The sequence below is a fragment of the Rhinatrema bivittatum genome, chromosome 3, assembly GCF_901001135.1.
Source record: "Rhinatrema bivittatum chromosome 3, aRhiBiv1.1, whole genome shotgun sequence".
NCBI lineage: Eukaryota > Metazoa > Chordata > Amphibia > Gymnophiona > Rhinatrematidae > Rhinatrema > Rhinatrema bivittatum.
Genome location: NC_042617.1, coordinates 370,261,015 through 370,288,353, shown reverse-complemented (window position 1 = coordinate 370,288,353; position 27,339 = coordinate 370,261,015). Strand labels below are relative to the sequence as shown.

At 46.2% G+C, this 27,339-nt stretch overlaps 1 protein-coding gene across 4 annotated transcripts in view; it reads left to right on the top strand.

Moving 5' to 3' along the window:
• DOP1A (DOP1 leucine zipper like protein A) overlaps positions 1-27,339 on the top strand; it is a 237,564-nt gene that overhangs the window by 72,087 nt on the left and 138,138 nt on the right. For all 4 annotated transcript variants that reach the window (XM_029595531.1, XM_029595532.1, XM_029595530.1 and 1 more), the window contains exons 9-11: positions 7,957-8,066; positions 19,590-19,698; positions 20,609-20,729. In XM_029595531.1, coding sequence (XP_029451391.1) covers positions 7,957-8,066; positions 19,590-19,698; positions 20,609-20,729 — 340 coding nt within the window. The remainder of the gene's footprint in view (positions 1-7,956; positions 8,067-19,589; positions 19,699-20,608; positions 20,730-27,339) is intronic.

Here is a 27,339-nt window from a genome sequence, read left to right as displayed (position 1 = left end):
TTTCATGAGAGCCAGGGGCAAATACTGACTGTGGATGGGAATGACCCCAAGGTGGTTCATCTTTTCCACAGGGAGGAGTTGTGGCCCTTAATCCCATATGTTATGAAGGAGCTGGGGATCAAAACGCTGCAAGAAGATTCAGATCATGATGAAGTGGATCCGGTCATGGAGGGCTTGCAAGGTCCGGGGGAGGGCTTCCCGTTCCATAAGTCAGTGAAGAAGCTGGTGTCCCAGGAGTGGGAGACTCCGGATACCAGGCTGAAGGTCAGCAGAGCTATCGATTAAGCTGTATCTGCTGCCGAAGGACATGTTAGAGTTGCTGCGGCTGCCGAAGATAGATGCCTCATTGTTGGTTGTTACGAAGAAGACAACTATTCCGGTGGCTGGTTCTGCAGCACCTTGAAAGATATACAGGACAGGAAACTGGAGGTTCATTTCAAGAAGATATTTGAGGTATCCACCCTGGGCATTCAGGCTGCAGTGTGCAGCAGTTTTATGCTTCGGGTTGGTCTTCGCTGGGTTCAGCAGTTGCAGTCTGATAAGATACTGTCAGTGTCGGAGGCTGAGCGGCTGGAAGCCATGGTAATCTATGGGTAGATGTTTTGTATGACCTCATTAAAACCTCCTCCAGGACTATGATGTCTGCAGTCTTGCCCTGAGAGCTACTTTGGTTGAGGAATTGGTCGGCTGACATTTGGTCCAAATCGCAGCTAGGAACATTACCCTTTAAAGGGAGAATGCTTTTTGGCAAGGACTTGGAAGAGTTTGTGAAATTCTTGGGCAAGAGCAAAGGACACAGGTTGCTGGAGGACAAACCGAAGAGCAGCAAAGGGTCCCTTTCCATGCATCCCTGCTTTAGGGGAAATTGGCGTTTTTGGCAGAACCAGACTTCAGAAGGGGCCCAGAGGCAAGGTACTGGGAGGCAGCAAAGCCAGCCAGGGATGGTTCCGGTCTCTGACCATCAGGATCCAAATCCAATGAAGCAAGGCAGGCCTATTCCTTGGTGCCGGTTATAGGGGGTCGGTTGACTCTTCTTCGAGGAGTGGGCCAAGATCAAGTCAGATCAGTGGGTGCTAAGTGTGATAAAACAAGACTACACATTAGAGTTTGCTCGTCTGCTAAAAGATTTATTCGAGGTTACTCCTTGCTCATACGCAAGCAAAAGACTGGTGGTTCAGGAGACCATCAACCATCTATAGATGTGGGGAATGGGAAGGTACTCCATTTTATTTGTGGTCCCAAAAAAAGAGGGATCTTCCGCCTGATCCTGGATCTCAAAGTTGAACTTGGCTCTCAAAGTTCTTCATTTTCAGATGATGATTGTGGCAGTGAGCAAATGGGAGTTTTTGGCTTCTCTAGACTTGACCGAAGCTTACTTGCACATAGCAATCTGGCCGGTCCATCAAAGGTTTTTGAGGTTCATGATTCTTGGGACTCATTTTCAGTTTTGTGCCCTACCCTTCGGGTTGACGACTGCTCCACAAACCTACACCAAGGTAATGTTGTTGTGGTGACGGCTGCTCTCTGGAAGAAGGGCATCTTAGTTCACCCATATCTGGACAACTAGCTTATCTGGGCAAAGTCAGAGGAGCTGGTCAAACAGGCAGTGGCAGTGGTGCTGCAATGTTTACAGTCCCTGGTCTGGATTGTGAACCTGTCAAAGAGTCAGCTAACCCCTTCTCAGGTATTGGAGTTCCTGTGAGCGCATTTCAACACCAGGATTGGGAGAGTTTTTTTTCTCACCACAGAGCGGATTGGCAAGCTACAGAAGCAGTTTCACAGCTTGTTGGAAGCTGCGGTTCCCAGGGTTTGGGACTACTTGCAGGTTCTCTGCTTCATGGCTTCCACATTGGAGTTGGTTCCATGGGTGTTGGTTCATATGAGACCACTACAGAGTGCACTGCTTTCCTAGTGGGATCCATTATCAGAACAGTTTCATCTGCCATTGCTGCTTACAGAAGTGGCTTGGTCAACACCATTTGTGTTGAGGTGTTTCCTTGGACGTTCCAAACTGAATGGTGGTCACAACCACTGCCAGCCTCTCTGAATGGGGGGCTGTGTGTCACTCGGTCGACGCAGGGTAGTTGGATGCTGGAGGAGGCATCATGGTCTACCAATCACTTGGAGATGAGGACAGTATGCCTCATGTTGAATACCTTTCTTCCTTTTTTGCACGGATGGCCAGTGAGGATCTTGTCAGACAATGCGACCACAGTGGCTTACATCAATCGACAAGGAGGAACCAAGAGTCTGGCGATGGCTCAGGAGGCCCAGGAGCTAATTCGCTGGGTGGAGCTGAATCTGGAGTCATTGGTGGCTTCTCACATAGCCAGTATAGACAATGTTCAAGCAGATTTTCTCAGTCGTCAGCTAGATCCCAAGGAGTGGGAGTTGTCGGCGGAAGCAATGCAGCTTAGCCATCACAAGTGGGGCAACCCCTGTGTGGACCTGATGGCAACTCAAGCAAATGCCAAAGTTCCGTGGTTCTTCAGTCACAGAAGAGAATATGGAGCAGAAGGGGTCGACGCATTAGTACTCCCATGGCCGACAGGGATTCTCCTGTATGTTTTCTGCTGTGGCCACTAGTGGGCAAGGCTCTCCAGCGAATAGACGTTCATGAGGGGGAGGTGATTCTAGTGACCCTCGAGTGGCCATGGCATCCCTGGGTTACAGATTTGATTGATCTTGGGGTGGACTGGCTACTGCAGCTAGCTCATATGCTCAACCTATTGCACTAAGGGCCCATTTTTCAGATCAGGCAGCTCGCTTCTGTCTCGTGGCTTGGCTTTTGCGAAGCAACATCTAAGGGACAAAGGTTATCTTGAGGATGTTATCTCCACTCTGTTGCAAGCTAGAAAGTCCTTCCCTGGCCTATGTGCGGGTGTGGAAAGTTTTTGAGGAGAGGTGCAACCATCAGGGGGTTGACCCTACTCAAGTGTCGACCATACACATTTTGTCCTCCTTGCAACAGGAGTTGGCTTTTAATTCTCTGACTCCACATGGCTGCTTTGGGATGCCTTAAGGACAAAGTGGCCTTAGCTGCTCATCCTGATGTGGTGCATTTGTGATCTCCAGTGTGGAAGTTGTACCCTCTTGGTTTTCAGAAGGTTGTGCTTGGCTCTGTTTGAACCAATCCAAAGGGCAATTGTGAAGGATCTTACCTTGAAGGTTGTTTTCTTGGTGGCAATTTGTGCTGCTCGGAAAATTTCGGAACTGCAGGCTCTGTCATGCAGAGATCACTTTCTTAGGATTTCAGAGGATGGGGTATCTTTACATATGGTCCTTTCTTTTCTTCCGAAGGTGGTGTATTCCTTTCATGTGAATTGGACAGTGGAGCTTCTGGCTTTTCCAGCCTTGGATGCAAAGGCACCTCTTGCGAGAAAGTTGCCGCTTTTAGATGTGAAATGGTTGTTGCTGTGGTATCTTAAGGTCACTAATAGTTTTCATCTGTCAGATCATCTCTTTGTGTTATGGAGTGGCAAAAAGAAGGCATATAAGGCTTTGAAGTACAGCATAGCATGGTGGCTGAAGGAAGCTATAGGTTCAGTGTACTTGTGTCAGGGTTGTACGGTTCCCGAGGAATTGAGAGCTTTCTCTACTCTGTTGCAGGTGCCATCCTGGGCCTAATGTCAGCAAGTGTTACCGCAAGAGATTTGTAGGGCGGCTACTTGGAAGTCTTTGCACACTTTCACCAGGCATTATCGTTTGGATGACCAGGTGCTGGCTGCCATGGGCTTTGGTGAAAGTGTGCCTCAAGCGCGTCTCTCACTCCCACCCTGTTTAAGGAAGCTTGGGTACACCCCAGGAGTCTGTACTGATCTGGTTACATACAGGGAAAGGAAAATTAGTTCTTACCTGCTAATTTTCATTCTTGTAGTACCATAGATCAATCCAGAATCCTGCCCAGTTGGGGTGAAAAGGATTGGAAAGTCCACTCGATCTGTTGCTGTATATAGACTGAAGAATGGCACAGGTTTTGGTTTTCTCCTGTTTTTTTGGTTGAAGGGGGATCATTCCCATTATGTGGTTCCACATCCTACTGCTCTTTCAGGGGGATGTATTGGTTTATGTTCCGAGGTATCTTGACTTGAGTACAGGTCAATACTGAGTAACTGCAGGTGGCATACCAGGTTATATGCCAGCATCAGTGAAACTTTCTCTGTTCCCACCTCCTGTAAGGGAGGCAAAAACCCAGGAGTCTGGACTGATCTGTGGTACCACAAGAACAAAAATTAGCAGGTAAGAACCCATTTCCCTTTCACAGTTTCCTGGAATCCATAATATGTGGTGGTTTGCTATGTGTTCATGATGCTCTTGGATATCAGAGAGCTTTTCTAACTCTTTGAGCATGATAATAATAAGCATTATTTGTACAAGATCAATACGATGGTTACATGACCCTCATCCTATGGGCCTCTAATTTGTACAGGGAGGTTGTGGTTGCTCCCTAACACACACTGAGTGGCAGGAGTGTTTCTTCGGGGTTCTGGCTCCTTCTCACAGTGTTATATTGAAGTTCTTTATAAATGCAAGTCGATAAATAGAGACTAAGATGCAAAATCACTATGCAACTATGAATGTAATATTGCACCCAAACGTATTTGTCACACCATCACTAGAAAACCTTTATTTATTTATTTTTTTTATTTAGGAGGAAAGACTTCAGAGGCCAAGCCAATGAAAACTCACAGTCTTGGTTTCAAGACAAAATCATGAGTCAGAAAAACTTCCTTTTAAAAAATTTTTATGTGATGAAACCCTACAGAAATGGGTCTCTTAAAAGTGATTTTAATGTTCCCTGTATGTACCCAGATCCGTCCAGACTCCTGGGCTTTGGTTCCCTGCCTGCAGACAGAGAGAAAGTTTTATGACATTGCTACATAACATCTAGTGTACCTCCTGCAGTCACTCAATATTTTTCTGTCTCAAGCAGGTGGTAGATTATATAAAACCCGCAGTCTGGAGAAGAAAAAAAGAAAAGGATTTCAATAAAAAGATGATTTCTGGATCCTTCCAGGTGTTTGTGAGGTCATGATGGGGCTATCTGCATCACTTGATGTCCACCCCAGGGAATTAGGAGTGAGTTAAACAATAGGGTTATCAACCCGCTGCTGGTCCACCTCACACCAGGGGGGATCCCTCATCCCCCACGAGATGACCTTGGTAGCCTTGGATTCTGCTAGCAGCTCTGCCTGCACGTCAGCCTGAAGGAGCAGGGAAGTACCTTTTTTTTTTTTTTTTTTTTTTTTTTTTTTACTTTAGCCAAGTTTAGTCCTTGAACTTTGTGCTTAAAGTTTATTGTTGACAAAAAAAAAAAAAAGAAGAAAAGAGAGCTAGGAGAGTGCTTTGCGGTTCCTTTAGTGGCAGGGCCCTTTGTTGTCGGTGGTCAGCAATCGGAGCGGGGGCAGTGCAGGACACTGCTTAACTTTCCCCTTGTGAGTGTGGTGGAGCAGTAGTTTCCTGAAGCGCGGCCCAGGGAGCTATGTGGTAATGGCGCATGACAAGCCTTGCTGCACTTGTGGAAAATTGCATTCACAGCGTAACAATGCAGGCCTATGTCCAGGCTGTGTATCAGGGGGTGAAGGCTCTTCAGGAGGGCCAGAGGCGTCTGCTGCAGCTTCCCAGTCAACTCAATTGTTCGTGCCTGTCACGAATAGTGCCATGATCAGCGTGGGAACAGCAGCCATTTCTAGTCCTCTCACTGGGCCATCTGCTTCAGCACGGGAGGCAGAAAGATCTGCACCGCATTGATCACTCACGATTGCTTGCACTGAGGAGGATCGGGGAGACTCTGAATATGGGGATTTCCCTCTTGAACAAGATGATGGGTGGAGGGCGTCACCCTGAATAGGGACTCGACTCCCAGATCTTTTCAGTTGTCTTAGTATGTCTCATGCATAAGTAAGAGAGCAGCAGGGTATCACTCTAAGTCTCCTTCCCAGGTTTCCTGGCCACTGAACACTCCCTCTGTATGCAAAAAGAAAACATTTGGAAGAGCGTTCATCAGACTCTGGGTCTTTCCTCTCGGATAGGTGAAGCTGTTGATGATGCTGATAACTCAGAGGATCTGGGGATGGCTGCAGGAGATTCCCTAATGCGGCAGATCCAGCCATGGACACAGATAGGAGTGTGCATGGCTTTTTTCTTGATGGGAGCACGCATGCGCAGGTTCTTGTGCGTGTATTGCCGTGGCCTAAATTGAGCATGTTTTTGCATTAGGTACTTGTGCGCATACGGCCACGACCTGAACTTGTCTGTGTATTTCCACGCATCTTTGGAGTTATGCCCAGGTTTTGTTGGGGGTGTTTGCTGTTAATGTTTTTTAGTGTGAACATAGTCTTGGCTTGGGTAAAGGTCAATACCGAGCGACTGCAGGAGGAACAGTAAGAGTAAGATATGTAACAGTGTCAGTAAAACTTTCTCTGTCTCCATCTGCTGGCAGGGAGGCAAAACCCAGTAGTCTGGACTGATCTGTGGTGCTTCAGGAACGAAAACTAGCAGGTAAGAACCAATTTCCCTATATTTTCTTTCAAAAAGAAGAGAAGGATATTTAACAATTCAAAGTTGTCTTCTTCATGTAAAAGTTAAGTACACGTCAAGCCAATTATATATAAAAGCTGTGGATTGATTTTAATGCTTCTGAGTTCAAATATGAAATGCAAGCTACAGATTAATTTTATATGAAGCTTTTTGAAAGAAAATATCGTTCAAATCACATTTAAGAGACACTTTTTCGTAGGGTTTCATCACATAAAAAATTAGAATAGCTAATTCAAATAGCTTAGTATGCCTGTTAGCCATCTTTTTCCTTCCCTACTTTTAATCTTGATGTTTATATTTGTTTCCTCCCACATCCAAGTTCTTTTCTCCCTATTCAATGTAACTATTTCTTCTCCTCTTTTTCCTTTCCTTTTCCCATGATAATCGATGTTAATGTTTTACTATCTTAGTTCCATGTAAACCGATGTAATGTGTATTTATGAATATCTGTATAGAAAAAAATCTTAAATAGAAAAAGAGGAGGTTTTTCTAACATGATTTTGTCTGGCATCGAAGTCTGTGAGTTTTCACTAGTTTGGCATCTGAAGTCTTTTCCTCATAAATTAAAAAAAAAAAAATTTGTAGTGATGGTGCGACAAGTACGTTTAGGTGCAATATTACATTGGTAGTTGCATCCTTATAATTGCAAGAAATTATGAACACAGTATATTCAGTGGCATGGGTCTCCAGAGCTTTCCTTCACTTGAGCGCAGCACCTTTGGAAAATGTGTTATCCTTAATAAGAAAAATAGACTTTGGCTGCTGCTTCTCTCGCTTTGCTGCTAAATGTGGAACTTTCTCCTTGTTCCTTTGGACTTTCAGCTCTGTTGGAACCAGCCTCTACTAGGGGTGCCCTTCCTTTGCAGCTATGTGGAGCTTTTTGTTCATTGTGGGTAGGAAGGGTGGGAGTGAAGGGAATCAGCATATTTTGAACCCATCCAGTTTAGCCAGAGGCAGAACCTGCTTCGCATACACCTTGAGTCTAGCAATGCGGTGTTGCCGGTGCACAACAGCTGGGCCTCCCCTCTACCCGGTCCCAAGATTTTCCCCCTTCTTGAGAGCTGTGAACACAGCATTTTTGCCCCCGTCAGCTCCAGAAACAGGAATCTTGCTATTGTGACACTCGCTGTCTTTGAGGGCAAATGAAAATACATGTTCGGAGACACCACTTGTCCCAACCATTGGGTCAGCAGCTTTCCATAAAACAGAATTGTACGCATTGCAGTGAGAGTCTGACTAGAATTAGTCTCGTATTAAACTCTCAAATGATCTCTCTCTTGCTAACATTACATGGACTACTAACTGTTCGGTAAGTTCTCAGTGTTTGCCTTTACTCCTTGACTTTTCCATTTATTCCTTACTAATGTCCACAATCACAATCATTTTCTTTCTTATTTTTCTTCTGGTTCCCCGAAGGTTTTGATAACAACGGTGCCATTACAGGACCTCGGAGCACTAGACATAGTAATCCGGAGGAGCACGCCACTTACTACTTCAATACCTTCTCCAGGGAAATGTTAGTCCAGGTACATGTTAAGAAAACTTTTTAAATCTGCTTTCCTGTTTATTTTCGTAAAGAGGCATTCAGCACTATTTCATTTTGAAACAGGACATTATTTGCTGTCTGTTAAAGCCCCTTTTAACAGCGCTTATCCAGATGGCATGAGGAGGTCTTTTTCCAGGAAACAGAGAGTAGGATTAAATGGGCAGTTTTCTCGGTGGAGGGAATTGGGAAGTGGAGTGCCTCAGGGATCTGTACTGGGACCTGTGCTTGTCAATATACTTATAAATGATATGGAAAGGAATATGATGTGTGAGGTAATCAAATTTGCAGATGATACAAAATTATTCAGAGTAGTTAAATCACAAGCGGAGTGTGATAAATTGCAGGAGGACCTTGTGAGAGTGGAAAATTGAGCATCTAAATGGCAGATGAAATTTAATGTGGATAAGTGCAAGTGATGCATTAGGGAAAAATAACCCATGCTATAGTTACACAATGTTAGGTTCCATATTAGGAACTTCCGCCCAGGAAAGAGGTCTAGGCGTCATAATGGATAATACATTGAAATAGTCTGTTTAGTGTGCTGCGGCAGTCAAAAAATGTTGGGAATTATTAGAAAGGGAATGGTGAATAAAATGGAAAATGTCATAATGTCACTGTATCGCTCCATGGTGAGACCACACCTTGAATACTGTGTACAATTCTGGTCACCACATCTCAAAAAAGATATAGTTGCGATGGAGAAGGTTCAGAGAAGGGCAACCAAAATGATAAAGGGAATGGAACAGCTCCCCTATGAGGAAAGACTAAAGACGTTAGGGCTGTTCAGCTTGGAAAAGAGACGGCTGAGGTGGGATATGATAGAGGTGTTTAAAATCATGAGAGGTCTAGACTGGGTAAAAGTGAATCAATTATTTACTCTTTCGAATAATAGAAGGACCAGGGGGCTCTCCATGAAGTTAGCATGTAGCACATTTAAAACTAATCGGAGAAAGTTCTTTTTCACTCAATACACAATTAAACTCTGGAATTTGCTGCCAGGGGATGTGATTAGTGCAGTTAGTGTAGCTGGGTTTAAAAAAGGTTTGGATATATACTTGGTGGAGAAGTCCATTACCTGCTATTAATTAAGTTGACTTAGAAAATGGTCACTGCTATTACTAGCAGCAGTAACATGGGATAGACTTAGTTTTTGGGTACTTGCCAGGTTCTTATTGGCCTGGATTGGCCACTGTTGGAAACAGGATGCTGGGTTTGATGGACCCTTGGTCTGACCCAGTATGGCATGTTCTTATGCAAGCCCATTTTCAAAGGGAAACTCCTTTCACCTGCATTGCCTGTGGTTATATGTGTACCTGTGGAGTTTGCAGTACAAACACTCCACTGGAAAGTTTGAGCAGGGAGTTAAAAAAGTAAATAAACACCCGACATGTACTTTGCAAATCTGATCCCAGTGCTACCCCTTTTTCCCAAAGGGATCCCTACAGAAATTGCCCCCAACCAACAAGACGTGCCTGTCTAGATAAGAATAATTGCCATTGCATGGCTTTTAAACAAAAAAATACTTCAACTGCTTTCCAAAATACAAAACATTGGAAAGAATTATGTAAAAAGATCAATGTCCATATATCAGTCAGCACAGTAACTCTCTATAAAGGGATGGAAATTCACCAAATTAGTCATGCAGAAAGAAAATGTGAATATCTCAGATGAGTTTGAAAACTAGAAACATCAGATCAGATCAGTATTCTTGTTCCTGTTCATACCCCAGATCAGTGCAGACGTGGATTTTGCAACCATACCAGCAGATGGAGGCAGAGAACAAAAACTTTTCTAACATTGCTACATAACAGTGCCATGCAGTTTCTCAGTATTTCTCTGTCTCCAGCAGATGGTAGAGGTGTAAAAGCTTCAGTCTAGAATAGAATTAATAAAAAAAATTAAAAAAGGAAAAACAAATTCAATTTTATTACCGTATTTTCGCTCCATAAGACGCACCTAGGATTCAGAGGGGGAAATTAAAAAAAAAAAAATGGTGTGCTAAACTGGCTCTGTGCGTCTTATGGAGCAAATTAGGGGAGTGCAGACAATTTCTTTTTTTGTCCCCTTTTCGTGTCTGGGGAGGGCCATTTCGGTCCACTCCCCAGATCAGAAAACTTTTATCGTTCTCTTTCTCTTTTTTGGGGGAATCTGTCTCTTTAAAAAAAAAAAAAAAAAAAAAAAAAAGGAGAGACGGGAAGGTTTAACATGTCAGCAGCGGTCGAGAGGCCCAGGTTGACAAGGCTCAAGGGGACGTAAGGGAGAGGAGCAGCCAAGGCACTTTTACGACCCAGGGGTCTGGGTGAGATGATCTAGGGACAGATTTTGGGAAGTCGGCAGTACGTGCAGAACACGGCTGTGACCGCGAAGTGTGGGAAAAGCTGCCGGGCCTACAGAGATCAGGGCTCGGGGGCTACAGCTCTTTTTTCCAGGTTTGCCTCAGGGAGGAGGAGAAAGCACTGGATCGGCACTGAGACAGTGGAGTACAGGTGAGCCACTCGATCATCTGGGGCCAACAAGGAGGCCTTTTCTAGTGGTGTAGGAGCAGCAGCCATCTTAGCTCCACATGGAAAGCAGCAGTCAGCAACGGGAGGGAAGGGATTTATTTATTTTATTTATTTATTTATTTATTTATACAGTTTTTTATACTGTTGCATAGAGAAATTCCATCTCAATGGTTTACATGATTATACTAAAATGAAATACATAAAATGAGTAAAACTTCACATAAAATTATCTAATATAAATTATAAAGACAAGATAAGCTAACAGTAAAACTCCATTAATAAAGTTAAAAAATAAACAGTAAAAATCATAAAAATAATAAATTTCTGCTAGCAGCTTAGTTATCAATCGAGTATGCCTGTTGGAAAAGCCATGTTTTCAATTCTTTCTTAAACCGTTTCTTATCAGATTGGAGTCTCAATTCTGGTGATAGTTTATTCCAGAGTGTTGGTCCTGCTATTGGAATAGAGCGCTCTCTCACTTGACTTAAATGTGCGGATCTTATTGTGGGCACAGACAAGAGGCCTTTATTAGCCGATCTTAGATCGCATTATGGTACGTGTAATCTAATTGCGGTGTTCAACCAATCTGTCAGTTTACCAAACAATATTTTGTGTATAATGCATAATGTTTTATGCATTATTCTCTGACAGGTAACCAATGTAATTATTTCAGGACTGGAGTAATATGATCTTTTTTTCTTCTGTTAATTAGAATGCAGGCTGCAAGGTTTTGAAGTATTTGCAGAGGACGGAGTGTTGAATTTGGGAGGCCTAACATTGTTGAGTTGCAATAATCGATTCCTGTGAATAACATAGCTTGTAAATCAGCTCTAAAGATATCTGGAGAAGGTAGAGGCTTCAAACATATTAACATCATTAATTTCAAAAATCCTTCTTTTACTTTTTTAGCAATGTGAAATTTCATATTTAACTCTGTATCTATAAAAAGACCTAAATTCCTTGTAGTATTCCTTGAAGGATTCACCACTCCCGTTATCGACGGTTGTGCAAGACTTGGCATGAGTCCAGGAGAGCGTCGAGTAAGCTGGGGATGATGTGTTAGAGGACAGCTTCAGTGATTTAGAGGCCTTTTCCTCAGACTTTATTCTCTTTCTTCATAAGGCATATTTAGCCAAGAAAGGAGCAGAGGCAAGTGGTCTCAGTCGTAGTGTATCCAGCGACTGGCCAAGGTATGGAGAGTGGATCCTCCAAGAGGTTCTGGGGGATTCTCTGCCTGCTTGGCCTCAAATGGCAGGTCCGGTAAGGACGCTGAGGCGTCAGAGGACTCGGAGGGGACAAGGGTACCTTTGGGGGAAACTTGGAGAAGATCCCCTGCCGAATGATGAGGACAGAAGCCTTTCAGATCCGGAGGATATCCTGTGGCCAAAGGGGATGACCCTAGAGTGGTCAGATTGTTCAGGAAAGAGGACTTGTGACCTCTAATTCTATGTGTGCTGGAGAAACTAGGGATCAAGGTTCCTCAGGAAGAGTCTGACCAGTAGGGCATGGGTCTCGTCCTGGAAAGGGTTGTGCTGACCACCAAAGGCCTTTACGTTCCACAAAACCTTGAAGCTGATAATCCGGGAGTGGGATACTCTGGAGGTGGGATTAAAGGTGGTTAGGGTGATGGCGAAACTATATCCCCTACCCGAGGACGCCTGGAGTTGCAGATGCTCCCTAAGGTAAATGCTTCAGTTTTGGCAGTGACAAAGAAAACAACTATCCCGGTGACGTGGATGGCTGTGTTGAAAGATGCCCAGAATCGGAAGTTGGAGATCCATTTAAAGAGGATGTTTGAGGTTTCAGCCTTAAGCTTGAGTGCTGCAATATATAACAGTTTTTTGCAATGTGCCTGTTTATACTGGGTGTAGAAGTCGCAGGAAAAGAGCGCAGTATCCTCAGCCGCTACCAAGCAGGCTGCATGCCTGGAAGCAGGTGTGGCCTATGTGGTGGATGCTCTGTATGATTTGATCTGGATGTCTGCCAGGAATATGATTTCAGTGGTGTCGGAGATTCCTGTGGTTGCGAAATTGGTCGACGGACATCTGGTCCAAGTCACAGCTGGGCAATCTCCCTTTTAAAGGAAAGCTGTTTTTCGGGGAAGACCTGGAACAGCTGGTGAAGCATTTAGGAGAGTCGAAAGGGCATAAGTTGCCCAAGGATAAACCAAAGAGAAGCAAGAACAGTTTTCCGCCTCAGTCTCATTTCCAAGACACAAGGAGATATAGGTCCAATAGGGGTTCTTCTGCCTCTGAGACAAGGTTCAGGATGGTGGCAGTCCTTTCGGGGCGCATAGACTGACTAGGGAAAGGTCCCAGTCAAGGTACTGGAGGAAACTAGGCCACACAATGAAATGAGGCTGGTTCAACCTGGAAGCTATCAAAGGGAGGCTAGCTCTCTTTTATGAAGTGTAGACCAAGGTCACTATGGACCAATGGGTCTTGGAAGTGATAAGGGATGTCTGCGCGTTATAATTTTCTCGATCAATCTGGGAAGCATTCATAGTCTCCCCTTGTGGATCCCACATCAAAGGAGATGCTGTGCGAGACATGCTGCAGTGACTGGAACGCCTGGAGGTGATAGATGCTGTTCCCCTGGGGGAACAGGGGCAAGGGAGGTACTCCATCTACTTCATGGGTTTGAAAAAGGAAGGTACTTTTTGTCCCATTCTGGATCTAGAAAAAGTCAATGCGGTGCTTCAGGTGCTGCGATTTGGAATGGAAATGTTGCAAACAGTGATCTCAGTGGTTCGCAAAGGGGAGTTCCTGGCATTGTTGGATCTGACAGAATCTTATCTGCACATATCCATTCGGCCAGAACATCAAAGGTTCCTGTGGTTCGTGATTCTGCATAGCATTTCCAATTCCAAAGACATTCATCAAGGTCATGGTGGTAGTAGTTGCAGCACTGTGAAAGGAAGGGGTCTTGGTACCTCCTCACTTGTATGTTGACAGTACGGTACCTCCAAATGTTGACAGTCAGTTCAGTGGGTCATGCAGAGATTACAGACTCTGGGATGGGTGGGGAACCCTGCAGAACAATTTGGTTCCTTCCTAATCACTGGAGTACCTGGGGGGGACTATTCAACACCAGGGTGGGGAAGGTCTTCCTCACTTCAAGACAGGGTGTTAAAGTTACAACCCAGGTCCGCCAGCTGTTTGGATTTATTTGCAGGTCCTGGGTTCTATGGTGTCTATGCTGGATTTAGTGTCATGGACATTTGCTCACATGCGGCCTCTTCAGTTGGCACTCCTGTCCCAGTGGAGTCCACAGTCGAGAGTTTCAGCTTCCATTACCACTTCAGGGGAGCTCCAGATTCAGTCTCTCATGGTGGGTCCCTCGACCCAGTCTGGAGAGAGGAGTGGAGTTGGTGGTTCTGGACTGGGTGGTGGTGACCATCGATGCCAGCCTGAAGGGTTGGAGGGCTTTTTGACAAAAGTAGACAGCTCAAGGTTGTTGGTCGGTGGAGGAAGCATTATGGTCTAGCAATCACTTAGAAATGAGAGTGATAAGTATGGATTTTCTTTTCCTTCACGGGTGCAAGGTTGTGTAGTGTAAATTTTATCAGACAATGTGACAATGGTGACATATATATTAATTGTCAGGGCAGGACGAAGAGTTGCATGGTGTACAGGAGGCCCAGGAGTTTTTTGTCGGGGCAAAGCACCACCTGTCAGTACTGGCGGCATCTCATGTGGCCAGGGTGGACAATGTGCAGGCAGACTATCTGTCAGCAAGAGTTTGATCCTGGAGAATGGGAACTGTCCACAGAGGCCATGGATCTCATTTTGGCCAGGTGGGATTGTCCTTGGCTGGACCCGGTGGCTTTGCGGCAGAATGTCAAGGCAAACTGGTTCTTCAGTCGCAGGCGAGAGGTCAGATCTGAAGGGCTTGATGCTTTAATTTTTCCCTGGCCAGCGGGAATTCTTCTATATTTCTTTCCCCCATGGCCTCTGATAGGCAGGGTGTTATGACGTATCGAGAGATACCTGGGAAAGGTAAATTTAGTGGCTCCAGAGTGGCCATGCCAACCATGGTTTTGGATCTGCTACGACGGACCCCCTAAGGCTAGGACATCTGCAGGGGTTACTTCGCTAAGGGCAGTCTTCTCAGATCAGGCAGATTGCTTTTGCCTCCTGACCTGGCCTTTGAAATGAGGTATTTGCATTTGAAAGAATACTCAGAAGCAGTCATTACTACCTTTCTCCAAGCTAGGAGACTGTCTACATCCCTGGCATATTTCAGAGTATGGAGAGTGTTTGCGACGTGGTGTCTTGAGGAAGGGCTTGACTCTACATGTATAGCAGTGTCTCGTATTTTGGCCTTTTTATAGAAGGGTTTAGTGAATGGTCAGGTTTATAACTCTTTGAGTTCAGATGGTGGCCTTGGGCTGATTTTGCGGTAAGATTCAGGGGTACCATTGGCTTTGTATCTGGATTTAATCAGTTTTCTTAGGGCTGTGAAGCATTTGCGTTATCCAGTCCACAAGATATGTCTCTTATGGGATCTTAATTTTGTCCTTGGGGTACTTTGTGGTTTTCCATTTGAGCCATTGAGGGAAGCATCTCTGAAGGAATTTAACCTGAAAGCAATAGTCTTGGTGATTTGTTCAGCTAGGAAGATCTCTGAACTTCAGGCCTTGCACGTAGGAATCCTTTCGTTCAAATATCAGATGGCATATCATTACATGCGGTGCCTTCCTTTTTGCCAAAGCTCATCTCTCTGTTTCATCTTGGTTTTGACATTTCGATGTGGCAACACTGCATGCAAAGTAACTCATTTTTTGGATGTCCGACAGACATTGTTGTGGTATCCCAAAATCACTAATGGTTTTTGGAGATCCGATCTTCTTTTCGTGCTGCAAACAAGGTGTGTTATGCTTTGGCGGCTACAATTTTGCGGTGGCTAAAAGAAGCAATTGGATCAGTGTATATATGTAAGGGACAGCCAATTCCAGAGGGACGGTGTGAATTTTCTACCTGAACACAGGCGGCTTCCTGAGTGGTGTGTCAGTTTCTCCACGGGATATCTGTTGAGCGGTGATTTGGTCTTCGCTTCACACTTTCACCAGACACTACCGACTGGACATTTGTGTGCCGGAAAAGATGCAGTTTGGGGAGAGTGTGTTGTGAGCTGGTGTTTCTAGTTCCCGCCCTGTTTAGAGGAGCTTGAGTACATCCCAGGCATTTGGACTGATCTGGGGTATGAATAGGAAAAGAGAATTGGTTTTTATCTGATAATTTTCATTCCTGGAATACCTCAGATCAGTCCAGAACCCTGCCCTCTTTGGAAAGACTGAAATATCAGCTGTGTGTGTGTGTAGTGGAGACTGAAATCAAATGGGCTCAGTAGAAACTCATTGATAGCTAAACCATCTGCCCTAAACCTGGGTAAATTTCAAATTAATCCCTCAAATCAAGAATGGAATTTAGGAATACAGCTAGATGAGAACCTTATAATGAAAATGCACATCTGCAATTTAATCAAGACAGGTTATGCCAAATTGCGTATATTTCATTGGTTGAAACCATTATTAAGTTTTCAGGACTTCTGTACTATACTGCAAACTTTAATCTTCTCAGACCTAGACTACTGTAACTCTTTACTACTAGGTCTTCCAGCTTGTCACTTAAAATCACTACAACTATTACAAATTGCCACAGCAAGACACTTAATAGGATCCAGGAAATATGATCACATTAAGCCCTCGCTGATGTCACTGTATTGGTTACCAGTACAATCTAGAATCTCCTATAAAGCTTTAATGATGATATTAAAATCATTCATTCCAATAACACCAGCATGTTAGGAGTGATACTACAATCATACAATTCACTATGAACACTAAGATCTCAAAATAAAGGACTATTGACTATTCCCACAATATGAAGCACACATTTGACACAAATAAGTGATTGTGTGTTTTCCATAGTGGGTCCAAAGCTCTGAAATTCTCTGCGTGAGACATTAAATACTTTAATTATAGAAAGAGATTTAAAGGTGAACTAAAAACATGGCTATTCAAAAACACATACAAATTAACTTAAAAACTTCAGAATATACAGAGCCACAAAGTCAAGAAGAACATAAGATAAGAATCGGATCATGAAGAATAATCAAATGAGAGAATGTAAGATTCTCAAAATAACCCACTGACTAAGAAGTGAAAACTATCATTTCAATTTATTTTTCAGTAGTTTTTGCCTTAAGTACCAGATCTATTATTATGTACTAGAAATTTCACATGACAAATATCAATGCCTGTCTATGAATACCACCTCTGTACAAATCATTGTTTGGTGAGTTATAACTATGAATTTGTAAACCGTTGTGAGCTATACTTGGAACAACAGTATATAAAATATCTAAATAAAAGAAAGAAAGAAAGAAATGTACTGTTCATGTTTGGGGTTAGGTTTTCGATTCCCATTGTTAGGTTTTTGGAATTGGTTCCATCTTGGCTTGGATACAGGTCAATACTGAGAGACTGCAAGTAGCATTCTGTTATGTAGCAGTGTCAGAAATTTCTTTTGTCCTCTGTCTCCATCTGCTGGTAGGGATGCAAAACCCAGGCATCTGGACTAATCTGTGGTTTTTCAGGAATGAAAATTATCAGGTAAGATCCAATTTTCCTTTTTCAGAGAACCAAGCCTCCAAAACAATCCCTGTTGCTTTCTATAGGAAACTGTTGGAAGCTGTATGAACTGATAGAATGCTGACCAGTGCTCTGTTTCAAAAATGACACAGCTTGTCAATTCACCCCATACACATCCTTGAACACACACTTGCTCCAACTACAACCCCCACCCACATGCTCTGCCCTACTCCCAAAAATACCCTATAACTTCAATTACACACACACAATCCTGTCACACTTTACCCCCCAAACACACACTCCAACACCTATATATACCTACTTACATCCCACCACATATACGTATACACCCATACTCCTATGCGCACAACCCCTCCACACTCATCCAAGTTACCTACAAGCACACAGACATACCCCCCCAAAAAACACATCCCACAACTCCTATACACATACAACCCCACCACAAACCCTTCCCTACTCACCCAGATACACACATTTCCAACGTTTGCACACACACAGTCCCACCTAACCTAATGAGATTTCTGAATAGCAAAGTCCATGCAACAGGCCTTTTCCCGGAGCTACGACTTTGCTCTAGTCACAGTGCTGAGAGCCTAACATTCTGTTTGCTTTTAGTACAAAATGCTGATCTGTTTGAGACCGTTCTGAACGCCATTGTAAAGTTGGGAGAATGGTTTCTCAAGTACGAAAGAGAAGTCCTAGCATCTGCTTTTTGGCAACATAAGTAGAAAGGATAAAAGAGGAATAGCATTATGCCAATCAATTTGCAGTCCTCACTAGAACTTTCCCCCACCTGAGCCAGATACATTAACTTTCAGATGTGTTTAAAGGACATGAAAATCTGTACTTTTAGATTAAAAAAAAATTGTAAATTTAAAGAGATTTACCTACTTTCCCATCTGCAGTTTCTTTGTTGCATTCTGAGGTTCCAAGGGACATTTGATAAGATCATGAGGTTGGCTTACATCAGGGTTCCTAAACCTGTTCCAGTGACCCCCACAGCCAGTTGGGTTTTCAGGACATCCACAATGAATATGCAGGAGGCAAATTGTGCAGATACTGGGTCTTCGTTGTGTGCACATTTATCTCCTGCACATTCGTTGTGGATATCCTGAAAACCCAGCCGGCTTTGGAGTTAATAGAACCAGTTTGGAAAGCCCTGGCTTCCACCCTAACCTCCTTACAACTCTGGGACCTCACGTTAGGTGGACACTGCCTGTTGCAATTTTATTCGACTTACAAAACCTCTATTAATTTTAAAATGAATAGGTGCTTTGTACTGTGTGCCTGATAAACCTCGTGGTAATAGAAATGTTCTCAATGCACATTTGGAATGCAGAACCAGCTCTTGGTTTTCTTGCACAGTAACTATCGTCTACAGTAAAGGTTACCCAGCACATGGCATAGTAACAGGGCCATACCTGTTTTCTCGTTCAGTTCTCTGCCTGTAACTGATACAGAGAGACAAGCCACCAGGTCTTCCTAAAAATTTATGATGTGGTTCATGGGAGAAGACTGGTCCAAAATTTGTCTGACAGAGACATTTTGCATTCAGAATAGACAAATATTTTCTTCTGTTTGCAAGCAACAGTCTGATTTGATGTTTTTTCTATCAAAGCTTTTTCTCTCACCCTGAACAAGAAACTGAAAAGAACCTCCCCATGAAAATGCTTTTGTAGTTATCAAATTTTTTTAAATTGTGTCCATGCTTCTTCCATCCATGGGTTTGGGTGCACCACCTACTGTTGGGTGCAGGACCTGAGTAAGGTGTTATGCACCTATAGGTGATGGGGTGAGGGGGAGTAATCATCCCCTCCTCCTTATGGGGGGTGGAGAGGGGATGGTCCCTCTTAGGGCATCTCCCCGCCCCCTTTCACCTCTAAGTCATGGTGCCACTTCTCTTCTCCAGTTGTGCTTGTTGCAGGTCACAACAGTAATGGAAGATAAGAACATTCAGAGTCCGACTCTGCAGTGCCGTGCCCCTTTCTGCCTCTCAGGCTTCCTGTTACCATGGGAACCTGTGCAAGAGGCAGGGTGCCAAGGGTCTGCCAGCACATGGGGGCTGCTGAAGGCCTCATGCTGAATTTTCTTAATCTTCAGTCGCTGCTACAACCTGCAACCAGCACCATTGAAGGAGAAAAGCGGCACCACACAGCAGGCATAGAATTAGCAATTGGCAGCAGCGGTAAAGCTCCAGCACCTGTAAGAATTTGACACCAGAGGCAATTTGCCTGTCCCTAAATCTGGGCATGGTTGGGGGATGCTTGCTGCAGGAGCCAGTTGCCCCAGAGCACATTAGATTGATCTTTCTTAGAGGACATGGAGAATCTTAAGTGAAATTTAATTCTTTTTTTTTTTTTTCTGCCTTTTTTTTTTTTTATAGGCCATGGTGGGAATCCTGCAAAATAAAGGGCTCGGAGAAGAGAGCACATTGATGCAGGACCTGAAGCCTTTTAGAATTCTCATCAGTCTGCTGGACAAACCTGAACTTGGTAGGATTGTGCAGTCTTGGGGCCTTTGCCTGCAGGTCCTTTGCATTTTGCTTCAAGCAGTTTTCTTTCGTGGTTTCATGCAGTCTGTTTCAGAATAGAAGCTGTAGCTCTTTTGGAGTGCAGGCGAGTACTTCTGTGATGGCTGCAAAGTCCTAACGCTTTCTTAGGAGATTAATACTGCAGCTAACCCTCCATATTGAAGCACCCAGCAGTCATGGCACCTCCTGGCCTTGCACCAGAACCTCCCCTTTCACTTTCTGGAAAAGGCCAAGATGATGATCATGAGATTTTGAAACCATGGAGGTCCCTTCTTCACATGATTTGTGGTTGCAAAAGCTCAGGGTCAGCACTTCATAGGTTTTATTGCATTAGTATAAGAATTATCAAGTCATATACTGGAAACAGAACAATTTTTCTGCAAGGCCAGTATGGTAGCTAGAATATTGCACTATAAAAAGCATGCAAAATTCCCTTCAAAATACAAAAATGATGAGAGAAAAAAGCATGAGACTAGTAATGTAAATACAGCTCAGTGACTAGTCCTAACAAATTGGAGCATTAGAAATTAGGTCGTGCCTCTTCAAATTGTAAATGATTTTATTTTAACCCAAATTCTGATACCAGTCCTCTTGGCTTTCTGAAAATACTTAGAAGTAAGGGTCAACAAAGAGGTTGCAGGTTTTATATATATATAGATATATATATAGATATATATATATATATATATATATATAGATAGATATATATATATATATATAGATATCTATATATATATATATATAGATATCTATATATATATATATATAGATATCTATATATATATATATATAGATATATATATATATAATTTTTTTTTTTCACAAACTCAAAACTTGGCTACTTAGTTCAGATATTCTTCTTTCCTTTTTAGGGCCTGTGATTTTGGAAGACATATTGATAGAAGTTTTCCGGACCTTGTACACCCAGTGCGAAGCAGAGTTGCACCTTCAGGTGCAAGCTCCGTTCAGCAAGGACCATGCACAGCTGAGCAGGTGTGATATGAGGAAAGTCAGCAGACAGCTGCTGGTCAGCCAGGACATAAGGTCTCCTTTGAATCTGAAAGTCATTCCCTGTACGTACCAGGATCAGTCCAGACAGCTGGGTTATGCCTCCCCTCCAGCAGATGGAGTCAGAGAGAAAACTGAAAGCACCCCCTAGATATACTGGTGTGCCACCTGCGATCCTTCAGTATATTCTCTGACTCCAGCAGATTGAGAGGCATAACCTGCGGTCCTGGTCTGGTCAGGTTATTTGTACCGTAAAATTAATTAAATAAGGGGAATTTTTGACAGAGGGACAAGATCATCGGGTATCTTTCTGTCCTCACTCCTGTCTGTCCGTGTTGGTGTTTTTTCTCCTTCAGCGCAGCGCGGTTTTCAGCTCTTTACGGCAGGCACATAGGGCTCTGCCCTGTGACAGTTCCCGGGTTAGGTGTCTTTGAGGCTGGGGGAGAGCTTACCGGTGGGCCGGTCACCCTCCCCCCACTTCCAGGGGTCCCAACCCTGAAGGGGGTTTTAAAATACAAAAAAAAAAAAAAAAATTCTCCACCTTAGTCCTGTCGGGCACAGGCAGTGGTTTTCTTTGTTTACCCCGGCCTGCCAGAGCCTCTTCGGACCCCGGAGGGGGTGGCTCGGCCACCCGACGAGCTGTGCTAGTGTGAGGAATTCACTCACCTCGATTTTCGCGCCTTTTTTCTCCTGGTGCCGTTTTTGTTCCTGCAATGCCGCGATCTTCGGCCTGTGCGGCCTGTGCTGGAACGGGGGCGCGACTCTCGCGGGAGGGCCTTTGTCCCCGATGTCTTCCCGGGGACGAGGGACCCTCCCGGGGGCCGAGCGCTGCCCGCAGCGATTCGGGGCTGCATTCCCCGTCGCGGCATCGCAGCGCTCCTGCTAGCCATTCTCCGGCCCCTCCTCCCTCGGGGAGGAGTGCGGCGGCCATCTTGGCCACGCGGCAATCGGACCCGGAGCTTTCGGAGGATGAGGCTTCCCTCCCCCCCTCCCCTGGCGGGCGAAACACGCGGTCTCCAGCCGTTCCGGATAGCCCTCAAGTCCCTCTTCCCTCGGGATCCCTTCGGGCAAATTTAAAACGGTCGGTCCCTTTTTCTTCTGATTTTGTGCTGCTTATGCACAAAGCCTTTTTGCAGGCTGAAGCGGGTTGGCAGCCAGAAGCCCCTTCTCCCCCTAAGGTTTCTAAACCTTCCTTACCCCAGGGAAAGCCACTGGGAGTGGGGTCCGCAGGGGCCAGTGTTCCCCGCCCACGGGGGGGGGCTTGAGGGCACAGAGGCCGCGGATCCTGCTCTGGCTTCTCAGGATCAGTCAGACTTGCTGTTGGCTGACGACCAGTTGCCCGTGGAGGGGGACGACCCCCAGGTGCTGCGTTTATTCGGTAAGGAGGAATTAAGCTCACTAATTCTGCATGTCCTCCAGGAGCTTGAGCTCACGGCGCCCCCCCAGGACGCTGACACCTCGACGGGGGATATCGCTATGGCAGGGATCCGGGCCCCTCCTCAAACCTTTCCGTTCCATCATAAGGTTTTACAGATTGTTTCCAAGGAGTGGGAGCTGCCTGAATCCTCTCTGCGGGTCACTCGGGCTATGGAAAAGCTATATCCCTTGCCTAAAGATTCCTTGGAACTCCTAAAGACACCGGCGGTGTATTCGGCGGTCACGGCAGTGGTTAAACATACGACTATCCCCGTCACGGGTGGGATATCCTTGAAAGATCTTCAGGACCGTAAGCTGGAGGTCTTACTGAAGCGTATTTTTGATGTGGCGGCTCTAGGTGTTCGGGCAGCGGCGTGCAGCAGCCTCGTACAGAGGGCCAACCTGCGATGGGTCCAGCAGTTGCTGACCACGCAGGAGCTTCCTCCGGGCGAGGCTGAGCAGGCCAATTGTGTGGAGGCTGCAGTCGCTTATAACGCAGATGCCTTATATGATTTGTTGCGTACGTCGGCACGCATCATGTCCTCGGCTGTCTCGGCTCGGCGGTTGCTGTGGCTCCGTCGTTGGTCGGCGGACGCCACCTCAAAGGCAAGATTGGGCTCCTTTCCCTTTAAGGGCAAGCTGCTTTTTGGTGAGGAGCTGGATCAGCTCATTAAGGACCTAGGCGACAACAAAGTGTATAAGTTGCCGGAGGATAAGCCGCGCCAAGCACGGGCGTTTGGGAATGCAAGGGCTCGCTTTCGCGGTCAACGACGTTTTCGTGCGGGACGAGGCGGTTCCTTTCCCCAGCGGCAACAGACCACGAGAACCCAGTCTTGGTCTCCTTCCTTTCGGGGCAGGAGGCCGCAGCGTGGAGGCTCCTCGCAAAGTTTTGCTGCTATTAAGCCCGCGCAATGAAGGTGCGCAGGCCCATTCCTCCGTTCCCGTTATCGGAGGACGGCTGTCCCGGTTTTGGGAGGAATGGGTCAAGATAACTTCGGATCAATGGGTCCTCGATGTGGTCCGGTACGGTTACGAGTTGGATTTTGTACGTCCCCTCCGGGATCTTTTTCTGGTATCGCCGTGCGGTCCGATGGAAAAGAGGCTGGCTATAGCTCAGACGCTCGATCACTTACAGGCTCTGGGGGCGGTGACTCCGGTTCCACCGGACCAGTTGCGAACAGGTCGGTATTCCATTTATTTTCTGGTTCCCAAAAAGGAGGGTACTTTCCGACCCATCCTGGATCTCAAAGGGGTAAACAAGGCCCTGCGAGTGCCTCGCTTTCGGATGGAGACTCTACGGTCTGTTATTGCGGCCGTCCACAAGGGAGAATATTTGGCTTCTTTGGACTTGACGGAGGCTTATCTCCATATCGGTATCCGAGAGCGTCATCAACGGTTTCTACGCTTCATGGTGCTAGGGTCCCATTACCAGTTCTGCGTCCTTCCTTTCGGTCTGGCCACCGCGCCGCGCGTGTTCACCAAGGTGCTCGTCGTGGTCGCGGCTTCTCTTCGTCGGCAGGGGGTACTTGTGCACCCTTACCTCGACGATTGGCTCATCAGAGCAAAGTCGCACGCGGCTTGCAAACGGGCAGTTTCCCTGGTAGTGACTCAACTTCAGTCGTTGGGTTGGGTAGTCAACTTCGCGAAAAGCAGACTCGAACCGACACAACAACTGGAGTTTTTGGGCGCGCGCTTCGATACCTCGGTGGGCAAGGTTTTTCTTCCTCATCAGCGCATGTTCAATCTCATGGCCCTGGTCCGACGTTTGCTGGATCTCCCATCTCCCACGGTGTGGGATCATTTACAGCTTATTGGTCATATGGTATCTACTATGGAGATGGTACAATGGGCCTTCGCGCATATGCGGCCCTTACAGAGATCTCTGCTTTCTCGATGGGATCCCAGATCAGAGGATTTCGGTCTGGAACTCCCTCTACTGGAGGAGGCCCGCTCCAGTTTCGCCTGGTGGCTCAATCCGAACAACCTGCTCCAAGGAGTGACCTTAGAACCCCCATCTTGGCTGGTGGTGACTACGGATGCCAGTCTGTCTGGTTGGGGGGCGGTCTGCCAATCCCGAGCTGTTCAGGGCACCTGGACAGCACGCCAGTCCACGTGGTCCATCAACCGCCTGGAAACCAGGGCGGTGCGTCTAGCCTTGCGTCGCCTCCTTCCACTGGTAAGCGGCCGGGCGGTCCGAATTCTGTCAGACAACGCGACTACAGTGGCGTACATAAATCGGCAGGGAGGCACGAAAAGTCGTGCGGTAGCGATAGAGGCCGCGCTGCTGATGACTTGGGCGGAACGCCACCTATCGCGTCTAGCGGCCTCCCACATTGCCGGCGTAGACAACGTGCAGGCAGACTACCTCAGTCGACGACATCTGGATCCCGGCGAATGGGAGCTTTCGCCGGAGGCAATGATGCTCATCGTGCAGCGCTGGGGGATTCCGCACCTCGATCTCATGGCGACTCGGGCGAATGCGAAGGCGGCGCGGTTTTTCAGTCGAAGAAGAGAGCACGCGTCGGAAGGAGTGGATGCGCTGGTACTGCCGTGGCCCCGTCACATCCTTCTGTACGTGTTTCCACCGTGGCCCCTGGTGGGGAAGGTGTTACGCCGCATAGAGGCCCATCAAGGTCCGGTGATTCTCGTGGCTCCGGAATGGCCACGTCGTCCATGGTTCGCGGATCTAGTCAACCTGGCGGTGGACGGCCCTCTACGATTAGGTCATCTTCCCAACCTTCTGAGTCAGGGTCCAGTGGTTTTCGAGCTGGCGGATCGATTTTGTCTGGCGGCCTGGCTTATGAGCGGAAACAGTTGAGGAAACGTGGTTACTCGGACGCGGTGGTGTCTACCCTGCTTCGAGCGCGTCTGTCTTCTACTACTCTTGCTTACGCTAGGGTTTGGAAGGTCTTCCATGCTTGGTGCGCCGGATTGGGTATCACACCTAAGCGTTCGACGGTCCCTCAGATCCTCATGTTCTTGCAGGAGGGCCTGACGAAAGGGTTGGCCTATAATTCGCTTCGTGTCCAGGTGGCGGCTCTGGGATGCTTAAGAGGTCGGTTGGACAGGTCTTCCCTTGCGTGTCATCCCGATGTAGCTCGGTTCTTGCGAGGGGTTAGGAACTTGCGTCCTCCTCTTCGGCTTCCCTGTCCTTCCTGGAACTTGAATTTGGTACTACGTGGTTTGTGTGTGGCTCCGTTTGAGCCTCTACACTCGGCTTCGTTGAAGGATCTGACCCTCAAGACGGTTTTTCTTGTGGCTATTTCCTCGGCTCGGAGAGTGTCGGAGCTCCAGGCTCTTTCTTGCAGGGAACCGTTCTTGCGTATTTCTGATTCGGGTGTTTCCTTGCGAACCGTGCCGTCCTTTTTACCTAAGGTGGTCTCGGCGTTTCATGTCAACCAGACGATTGCGCTACCCTCCTTCTCGGCGGAGGACTTGCGGTCTCCTCCAGGTAAGGACTTGCGACGTCTGGACGTCCGGCGAGTTCTCCTGCGATATTTGGAGGTTACCAACGAATTTCGAAAGTCGGATCATCTCTTCGTGTTGTGGAATGGGCCCAAGAAGGGGCTGCCGGCATCTAAGGCTACGATTGCACGATGGTTGAAGGGGGCCATTGCGTCCACATACATTGGCTGCGGTAAATCGGTTCCGGATGGGCTCAAGGCTCATTCGTTGCGTGCTCAGGCGACTTCGTGGGCGGAGAATCGATTGGTCTCTTCCCAAGAGATATGTAGGGCGGCCACTTGGAAATCTTGGCATACGTTTGCCAAGCACTATCGCCTGGATGTCAGGGGGCCGTCCTCACAGTCGTTTGGTAGCAGCGTGATTCGAGCGGGACTCTCAGGGTCCCACCCCAGTTAAGGCGGCTTGGGTACATCCCAGCTGTCTGGACTGATCCTGGTACGTACAGGGAAAGGAAAATTAGGTTCTTACCTTTGCTAATTTTCGTTCCTGTAGTACCATGGATCAGTCCAGACGCCCGCCCTCTTCTTCTGGGAGTCCGCTCGTGTTTTCTTTCCGGTTCGTGTCCACGCCACAGATGACGCGTTTTTTCGCGATACCCTGTTCGGTTGTTGCATGTTACCTGTGCATTTTTGATGTTCTATTTGTTTGTCTGTGTTTCTGGAGGTTCCTGTTTGATCTGGCCTCTAAGTTGGCATACACTCTGTTGAGTTTTTGGAAAATTTTGGGGGTGGCATTTCTCATAGTTGGATTCCTGTCTGCTTTGATATCACATATACTGAAGGATCGCAGGTGGCACACCAGTATATCTAGGGGGTGCTTTCAGTTTTCTCTCTGACTCCATCTGCTGGAGGGGAGGCATAACCCAGCTGTCTGGACTGATCCATGGTACTACAGGAACGAAAATTAGCAAAGGTAAGAACCTAATTTTCCTTTCTGTATCTCTTAGGAATTGTAAAAAAAAAACAAAAACCAACATAAGTACATATTCTTTACTATTCTAGTCTTATATTTATGTACTATCTTTTTTCCAAATGTGACCTGGTCCAGAGATACTTGGATTAAAACGCTCACTTGCCTGTCAGCCTGATGTGGCTCAGACAGAGAGGTTGGTGCTTAAAGGGTTTGTCCAGGTAACTTTTCGAGTTATCCAGACAAAACCCAAGATTTAAATATTTTTCCCAGTTCCCTGGCAGTATTTCTTCCAGTTAACTTTTTTACCCAAATAAAATGTCACCAGGTAAAGATAGGCAATGTACGGGGTGCATTTGGGAGCAGGGCATAACTTTATCCAGCCAGTGCTGATAGTTAGCACTGTCTGGCTAAAGTTAGCCAGGGAAGCCTGATGGAGGAAGCCACTGTCCTAAGGTTGCCCAGTAACTTTAACCAGGTACGTTCAGTGGAACATGCTCCACTGAATATCTGCGTAAAGTTACCCGGGTAACTTTCCCACTCACTGCTCTGCTGAATTTGAACCTCAGAAAATTTAGCTACTGTTACCTGTACGTACCCGGATCAGTCCAGACAGTGGGTTGAGCCTCCTGTCCAGCAGATGGAGACAGAGAAAAACTGAAAGAGTATCCTATATCAGGAGAGAGTTCCCTAGCGTCCCTCCAGTATTTTCTCTGTCTCCAGCAGATCCAGACAGTTGAACCTAAGGCTCCCTTTCTTTAGCATTTTCTTCTTTCTGTGGGGTTCTTTCTCCTCTGTTTTTCTT